Consider the following 8,374-nt stretch of genomic DNA (forward strand, 5'->3'; position numbering starts at 1 on the left):
AATTAGCTAATATAATGCATACCATATTGTTAACCGTATCTCTCTAAGCTCAAAGCTACAAATAATTGTATCCGTCATTTATGTGAAAATTGTCACGCTGCCATCTCGATCTTGTGCATCTCTATTTATAAGTATTAACACATACTTACAAGTTAAAGGAAAACACATTATCCCAGGATATGAGTACATGCATAATGTATATATAGTCTGGTTATGGAAGGGACATCTCCTATATTTCTGTAAACAAAAAATGACAAGAAAAATTAATATGAATCCAAAAAAACAACATATAAATTATGCTATGCCACCACAATCTTCCGTCTAGGGTCTTTGATTTTGATCTTCCAATGCCCATTTGGAAACCCTAACTTTCTCGCCCTTCTTCGTTCCCAGTCCAAATCATTCTTCCTTATCTTCCTCAGCCCACAAAACTTCTGCAACCCCTCGTCCATGTCGTCGTGGAACCTCCACCACCTCTCGTGCGCCACATCACTCGCGTAGACAAGTTGTTCCGCCACGTCCCAGTTACAATCATAATCCCTATAACAAACCCATGGCTTCCATCCCAAGTAATGTATCGTATAAAGCTTCGGTGGGTCCGCCCCAAACAGCTCATCCTTAACCGTCCTCTCGCTTGTCGTGTTGGCCCAAAAATTCTTCAAAAAGTTCACCCTCCGCGGCAGCCGGTGCCACCACACGAAGACCTCGTTGAGGTAGCCTTGGTCGCCACCGTTGTACGATATGATGTCACTTCTGTGGTCCATCAAAAACTGGAACGTGCAGTTGGAGGGCTCGATGACCATGATGCCGGAGTTGAAGATGTACACGTCGTTGCCGGTGGCTGACATTTGCGGGAAGTGGAAGAGAAGGTCGAGGTTTCGAAGGACAATAATGTCGGCGTCGATGAAGATGATTTTGTCATATTCAGTGAGCTGCCATAGTCGGAACTTGCTGTAGTTGTATTCGTTGTAGGTACCATTTTCGGCTCTAGGGTTTCTGATTCGTTCGATGACGTGGAGCTTCCAGCCAGCGGCTGAGAGAGCGTCGCGCTTGAGGGTGGAGATGGAGTTGTCTATGAGGAGGACAAGGTCGCGTCTGGTGCCGGTTTGGAGTAGACTCCTGGCTAAGGTTATGGCGCCACAAACGTACATGTCGGAGGAGTGGAGGACTGTGGCGTAGGCTTCTCGTTTGGGTTTGTTTGTTGTTCTTCGAATTTTAGTCAGATCATACACATGATCAATTCCTGTAACAATATTAAGTTCTCATCAATTACAGATTTTTCATCATCAATTATGTGATTTGGATCACATTTATTGTCACCATGTTGATCATATTTTTGTCATAAGTTTTTCGCTATATTTGTTCTTTTAATCAAGTTAACAAATTTGTATTTCAAAATCTCGTAACAACTCTTTGTAACTTTGTACTAAATTGTTAGTGGTGTACAATTATGTAGTTATCTCTCTAATCACGTATAAATTATTTAAGAAAAAAGAGAAATAAATACATAATTATTTACAACCAATGATATATTTCAAAAACGATGTCAGAATTTGGAGGCGTACCTTGTTGTCCCCATAAAGGCAAAGCCAAATTGCAAGTACCAATAGGCAATGAAACCTTTTGCCGCAACCTAGCCATATCTGGCTCAAACAACCACCAATCCCCTTCCTGTTTGACTAAATCATTGCACCTAAATATCTCCAGCATTGGCCTACACTTGCTCCAAAACACCACTTTAGTTGTCTTCCTATTCCAATCCTTCCTTCCTTTCCTCGCAGCCAAATTAGCCGCTATAAGATGAACTTGGAGCCTAAACACCTCCCTCCTCCACCCTTCTTCCGGATACTTACATGGCAACTTAGCAACCACCATGTCCATCTTCTCGTAAATTTGAAAATCTGGCATTGGTATCTCCGGGCATGTTGGGACGTCACTCTCTTCCTCTTCGTCAATCCACTCGGGAAATAAATCGTCCCATTTGAAGTTATCCGAAACCCGATCAAAAAGGATTGGAATTGCCTTTCCATGATTATCCCACTCACTCAAATCATTCTCATCCATATTTACCATGCCAATTTTCATCCCTTTTCCCATTGTTTCATTCAAAAAGCATGGCACCTCTATCTTGCTCATATTGGCTTTAGGCCTTGATATGTTGTATTTGGTCTCCTCCAATACTGGCTTAACGATCTTCTCCATTGTCCACCTGCTTACACAAAAACGGCCTTTAATATATAGAACTCCTTCTATATATACGTTATGAGAAATTAAATTTGTTTGGCTGGAGAGTATGGTCGTAAGGCTGAAAACTTGACAGAATTAACGGAAGGGTACCGCACCTGGAGCATGCTGCTTAATAAGTAATTTGTTTAACCAAAATGAATGATTAATTAAAGAGAAATGGCTCACCTTACCTTGTGATTGCACTCTCGCAATGAGCACCTAATAAGAGAAGCTGCATTCTCGTAGTAGACGGAGGAGGATGGCTGGAGAAGAAGGGCAGCATAGACAACGAAAAGCAAAGCAATTAAAACCAAGTTGATTTTGATCACCATAGCAGATTTCAAAGAAGTAGCCTTCATCATCTTTTGAAGACCAGCATGTCCTTCCATCATCTTTTGGGAACTCTCTGTATATCGATAGACACACACACACACACACACACACACACATATATATATATATAGACTCTCTCTCTCTCTCTCTCTCTCTCTCTCTCTCTCTCTCTCTCTCTCTCCGTCTCGGATTAGGAAATATATGTTTTGGGAGATGAATTTAGCTGCAGTGGTTAGAGAGCTAAAGACAGCGAAATTAGAGTAAATCTCAAAAAAAAAGAAAACCATTTAAAAAGCTCCAGCGTCGTTGCCTTGTTTTGGACTTCCCCTCCCCTCGCAGACAAACAACAAAGGTCGGCGCATAGAAAGCTTCGCTTCTTCTGTATAGTTGTTCCATGATAGTAAATTAGTAATAGTACTTATGGTTAATAGTTGTTAATATTTTCCAATTCCAGAAATACTCTTGGTAGTCACCACTATCAATTTAATTGATTACGAATGAAATTACGTTCGAATGTAGGATTGTAACTTAAACTTTAACAATAATATGACGAGATAATATACGTATTATTTCAATTCAATTCGTTAAAAGGGGTGCTAAAAAGAATTACCGTAACTTGAAAAACAAAACTAACAAAGTTGAAAAACAAAAATAACAATCATGTCATAAGCACTTGAAGTTATATATACTTAATAACCCTTTTGGTTTTTAAAATTTTCTTATCGTCCCGTTAAATAAAAGCAATAGATAGGAGGGCAGGGGTGACAACCGACAAATGGCAATATCGGTATTTTAAAGTAAATACAAAGGTATCCAATACAGGCCCCCAACTCTACAACAACTAAATGGTTGTCCTGTCATCTTCCTTCATGCAATGCAATGTCGCTTTTACCCCTTAAGAAATTGTGTGGTTGCACCTATATATCCACATTTTCTCATTATTTTCTCCTCCTCCATAAAATGCAATTGATTTATAACTTATAAATAGGCTTTAGGTTAGACATCAGCACATCATGGTTTTTGGATTAAATGTCAACATCTTGATTTGTGACCAACTGAAGATGGGGCCTTGAGTACACTTTATCAATGTCCTCTAGATCCAAGAGCGTGTTACATATGTCACACATTAGTCCATGAATTTAGTAATGTAATACTCGAGTTCGTTTGGTGTCTAGAATTTATCCCTAGGACTGTAGGTCCTAACACAAAGTTAGAATTCCAGTGCTTTCGAAGTGGTTTTTTTGCTGATGGCTCGAGCCCTACCAAAAAGGAATGAATGAGATTAGATAAATTTATGTAACTGAAGGCACGAAAGATAATAGAAGAGATGAATTTTCGTTTCAAGGAGTTCGGAAGGAAAAAGTTTCCTTCATCAGTATTATATTGTTTAACAATTGTGTAGATGGTGCATATATTTAATAGTATTATATTGTTTAACACACTTCATCATATGAATACTCAATTGAGAATAAAAGTACAGATTCATGATGATTTTTCACAAGAATTCAACAACCACAACCACCCATCACCAAATCCACATACACAAACAAAACCCCAACACCAAATTCTCATATAAAATAAAACCGGCCTCCAAAATTTTCTTGCTGTGGAGTGTTTTTCATTAGCAGGTTAATCAAGCTTACATTAGTTGGTTTGGGGTTTGGGGGTTGACATTCTTTTCGGCAAACTATTTCTCAATGTGCATTATTACCCTTTTATCCTTAAAGTACCACCCGAAACAACGTCGTCTTACAAGATAATACACAACATAGCATTCCTGTCGTAGAACTTCCATGTAATATATACATTTAAGCCTTTCAACATGTGTTATACGGGGGTTTGAGAGCCACATGGTGGTTAAATAGTTGAATACTCTTAACCCGTCTACGATACCAGGAACATTGATAGACTCTCTAGAGAACAATGACATAAAATTTACCGAATAATTTCCACTAGAGTCCACAGTTGGCAATTCACTGACCTCCAGCAAAGAAAAATTCTGGTTGTTCCATTCTGCCACGTTCTCTTCCAAGCTCTGCTTCCCCTTGCATATCATTGACCAGCTCCGAGGGAAAACAAAGAGTGAGCGAGCATGATGGCGGACCTGCCTTATTTATGAGAACCTTTTGAAACATGCAAGGGGCTCACTGCTAATTGAAATCCTCGTACGGTTAGTTGAAGATGGGCTCTGTACGTTTCAGGCTTTAACCACATCTTGAATGTGTTGGGAGTAGCTTTTTCCCGGTGGAATGAAAATCAGGTCTTCCCAGCCTGAATTCTTTTCGCTTGACTGCATTAACATTGAACTTCTTTCAACAAAAATACTAGAGAGTAGGAGCAAAAGAACAAAAAAAAATTTGCAGTAACCAGACCAAATACCTCCATTTTTCTCAAAACGTCTTCCAAACTGCCAACCTGTTAAAACATTTTATTGAAATGATGAGAATGCAATAAAGCAACGGGAAGCCTTATCAACAGATATGATGACACATTTTCTTCCTATTTTCCAACTGTAATGAATTCTTTTGCACATCAATTATCTAGAAATGTTTTTTCATTTTAAAGAGTAAAAAGCATTGACAACAGCTTATACAATACCATAATATGTTGAGAAACCCCTGGTCCTCTAGATGCTCTTGAGACCTTTGACAATTCTTTTTCTATATCTTCCTGCATCATGGAAACAAAATTTAATTACGTCTAAACCAATCTCATAAAAGCAAGTTACTTGACAAAACAATACATAAATACAAGCTCGAGGTTTCAATTCTAAGTACCTTAGTGAAATATATTGGGCAGTAACGCTTGTTTTTCTTCTTCATAATCAGAAGGTCCGACTGTAAACACAAATTTACTCTTAAGATAATCGCCATATTCATACAAGCAATTCCAGAAGGTCCGACCGTAAACAAAAATTTAATCGTAAGATAACCGCCATATTCACCCAAGCAATTCCACTGCCTAAGGATCACTCCCAGATAATGCCCACCAATTCACTAGATCTGAGAACAGCAACATGACAACTCTACCGCCTGGGCACTTAAACGAGCCCATAAGGTCAGGCAATTCCCAAAACATAAACTTGTTTTTTTTTTTTTTTTTCAATATACGATGAAAATGCACTACTCATGCGTGAATTACTACTGTCATCCATATAATGCACTACAGAGTTGGAGGTGTTCATCCCCTGGATCATCCTACCTAGCATGTTTCAAATACTCCTGCAATCTATTAATTACAATCAACAAGTAGACTAGCCTACCTGAAAAACAGGAACTCCATCAAATGCACTCCTGTCAGCGGACTTGAGCTACAAAACAGAAAATGATTGTTAGCCAATCTTAATTGTTTCAGAAAAGAAATTACAGATTCATGTAATGCATACCCAGTTTGAATTGCCTTAAAGGATACAGTCAATATGTAACGACAAGCAGTAGACTTTCTGTCCAAACTCAGTTTAATGTGTTGCATCTAATATATCCATTTCATCGAAGCTCCTTGTTCTAACTATGTCTTAAAAATCGATATTCGAAAGTGTCGATATGGAGGCCCATATGACAGTCATTCCAAGAGTTTCTTCCAAGACAATTACAAATGAAGACAGAAGTCCAGTATAATGCATGTCATACAGGTTCATTGGGTGAAGCAAGTGTCCAAGGGCCACTAGGGGCATAAGGAATGAAAGTGCATGTGGATTATGTATCAAAACATAGACATACCCTAGTGAAGCCGTAAGACCATAAAAAAAAAAAAAAAAAAAAAAAAAAAAAAAAAAAAAGAGGAGCAATTGTAACTGAAATATAAAGCAAATACATAATGAAAAACAGAAACCTCGAGTGCATTTCTTATTTGAACTGGGTCAGGCAGAAACCGGAATGCAATTCCTTCAACCTTCAGCATGTACACCTACAAGATACAGAGTAATGCTAAATCTTATGGATCTACCACTGTACATACTATCTAAGTTTAAGGCAACAAGCAATGTGGAAATTAAGTAGCATAACACTAACACTAGTTCTTGTTACACTTACCCCCATAACTTTGATAATCTGAGACCATATGCTGCCCACTAGATGGAACCTTTCCTCAAATTCTCGCCACTCACAGATATGTTTTATCCTTACTTGTTCAACTATTGAAATTACTTGACCAAATTAGGACACCAAATTCTAGCCTACAAATGATTAATTCGCAAGTTCACAGGCAATTTAATAATATGGAATTCTGGTTACTCTGTGCTAATTGCTTTTCATTTTATACCAAGTCACCTGGTCAAGAGTAATCGGGACAACTTTAGCCGCACTTCGTAATTCTCTCCTCGATCGAACCTGAATCACCCAAATTCAAAACCAGCTGAAAATCCAAGCAAAAAATAACATCCACATTTCAAATCACTTGACTTCTCAACAATCCCAATTTATCTAAATGCATCTTTTTCAGCCAAAAAATAAAGCAAGACATTAAATTTCCACTCAATGAAGCTAAATGCAACTAATTCCTCCATCCAATTAACCTCTAAATGCAACTAATTACTCATCCTACTAATTTTTCCCTCCAAAAAAAAATTAAAAATACTAACTTGAGCGAGGAATGCTTCGGCGTCTTCCTGCCGAAAGCAAAGCAATCCAATGGACTTGGCCTCATTGGGATCAGAGATGAGCACGAACTCATTGTTCGAATTGCTAACCGTATACACCGCCGTGCCGGCCAGGCTCTTCGCCACGTGGTCCGAGCTGAGGGTAGCGGCCAGGGCGTGACTGCTCTGGGCCAGCCACGCGAAGGGCGGATACACCGGAGCCGAACACATGCGCCTGCTCGCCAGCGGCGCGAAGTTTCCGGCGAGCCGCTTGGTGTCTTCGAAACGGGTGGAGAGCTCGGCGCCGAGGCGGAGGCAGTGCTGGTGTATGAAGGTGGAGAGCGAGAGCAGAGGGTTTGAGCGCGGGTAGGGCTTTGCGGACTCCATAGTCCCAGTGCGTGAGCCGAGTAAAGCTGTGGTTGTTTTGATAAAGTTAAATAAATAAATAAAACTTATTGGGCTAAATATTGCAACCCACTTTGACTTTTAATTAATGGCCCAATACAATCCAGCCCATGCAGTTCGGTGGCCCACTCCGTAATGCAAATTTTAGAACGTGCAAGGACACAGTTTATTGAAGTGTGGCCGTTGCCTCTTAGACACCTTTTAAAGGTGCTTATTGATTGTTAGGCCATCTCCAACCGAAAGAGGGTCAGAGGGCTCCCTTTAGCCCTATAGCTCTCCAAGAAATTATATTTTAATGAACAGTGCCAAGCCATATTTCATATCATCTCCAACCGAAGGGGCCAAAGGGTCATAGGTTAAACATAGCCCTGTAATAAAAAACCATTTCCAACCAAGGGGGTCAAAGGGTCATAGGCCAAACATAATTTATAATTTTAATTGAATTAATATGGTTACTTAAATAATTTTTCGATATGTAATCTCAATAACTTTTCAAATAGGTTTTTAAGTGACATGTGTCACTAAAATGAGTAACTCTCCAGATTTCTTGTCGATATGTAATCTCCCCCAATAATAATTTTATGTTATTAAATGTTTTTTTTTAATGTTATGTAAGTTTCATATTGTTTAAGTTTTAATAACTCCGCCAAGTAGTACTAGTGTGGAGATTGTGTTGTTTAATGTTGTTTAATGTAGCTTAATAGTGTAGGAATGGCTTAGGTAGTTATAGAAAAAAACATAGAATTTTTTTTAATAAAAAAATAGAATTTTATCTTGATAAAAAAATTTGTCCCAAAATAAAAAAATAAAAAAAATTCAAATGCAACAGTAACC

The 8,374-nt window shown here is 38.7% G+C and overlaps 2 protein-coding genes across 3 annotated transcripts; both read right to left on the minus strand.

The window, feature by feature from the left end:
• Positions 1-56: 56 nt before the first annotated feature.
• LOC126604988 (UDP-glucuronate:xylan alpha-glucuronosyltransferase 2-like) lies at positions 57-4,688 on the minus strand. 2 transcript variants are annotated; one of them, XM_050272335.1, is made up of 4 exons: positions 4,541-4,688; positions 2,413-3,818; positions 1,566-2,209; positions 57-1,243 (listed from the first exon to the last, which is right to left on the minus strand). In XM_050272335.1, the coding sequence occupies exons 2-4, from the start codon at positions 2,844-2,846 to the stop codon at positions 300-302; spliced, it is 2,022 nt and encodes a 673-aa protein (XP_050128292.1). In that variant the 5' UTR covers positions 2,847-3,818; positions 4,541-4,688; the 3' UTR covers positions 57-299. The 2 variants fall into 2 exon arrangements, with proteins under 2 accessions (XP_050128292.1, XP_050128294.1); XM_050272337.1 differs by lacking the exon at positions 4,541-4,688 and having other exon boundaries at positions 2,418-2,549.
• Positions 4,133-7,543, minus strand: LOC126604990 (protein TIC 22, chloroplastic-like). The gene is made up of 8 exons (XM_050272338.1): positions 7,139-7,543; positions 6,828-6,887; positions 6,391-6,465; positions 5,822-5,869; positions 5,337-5,396; positions 5,158-5,229; positions 4,939-4,974; positions 4,133-4,849 (listed from the first exon to the last, which is right to left on the minus strand). Exons 1-8 carry the CDS (start codon positions 7,520-7,522, stop codon positions 4,757-4,759), a joined length of 828 nt encoding a protein of 275 aa, XP_050128295.1. The 5' UTR covers positions 7,523-7,543; the 3' UTR covers positions 4,133-4,756.
• Positions 7,544-8,374: the final 831 nt, after the last annotated feature.

This window comes from Malus sylvestris, chromosome 15 (genome assembly GCF_916048215.2).
Source record: "Malus sylvestris chromosome 15, drMalSylv7.2, whole genome shotgun sequence".
Lineage (NCBI taxonomy): Eukaryota > Viridiplantae > Streptophyta > Magnoliopsida > Rosales > Rosaceae > Malus > Malus sylvestris.

Excerpts from the sequence above, each read along its gene's own strand:
- LOC126604988 (XM_050272335.1), bottom strand. The coding sequence starts at position 2,846 with ATGGTTTTCTTTTTTTTTGAGATTTACTCTAATTTCGCTGTCTTTAGC. Across the intron at positions 2,210-2,412 it reads GAGTGCAATCACAAGGTAAG|GTGGACAATGGAGAAGATCG; the intron begins GTGAGCCATTTC and ends TTGTGTAAGCAG. Across the intron at positions 1,244-1,565 it reads GCCTTTATGGGGACAACAAG|GAATTGATCATGTGTATGAT; the intron begins GTACGCCTCCAA and ends ATATTGTTACAG.
- LOC126604990 (XM_050272338.1), bottom strand. The coding sequence starts at position 7,522 with ATGGAGTCCGCAAAGCCCTACCCGCGCTCAAACCCTCTGCTCTCGCTC. Across the intron at positions 5,230-5,336 it reads GCCCAATATATTTCACTAAG|GAAGATATAGAAAAAGAATT; the intron begins GTACTTAGAATT and ends TCCATGATGCAG. Across the intron at positions 4,850-4,938 it reads ACGTTTTGAGAAAAATGGAG|TCAAGCGAAAAGAATTCAGG; the intron begins GTATTTGGTCTG and ends ATGTTAATGCAG.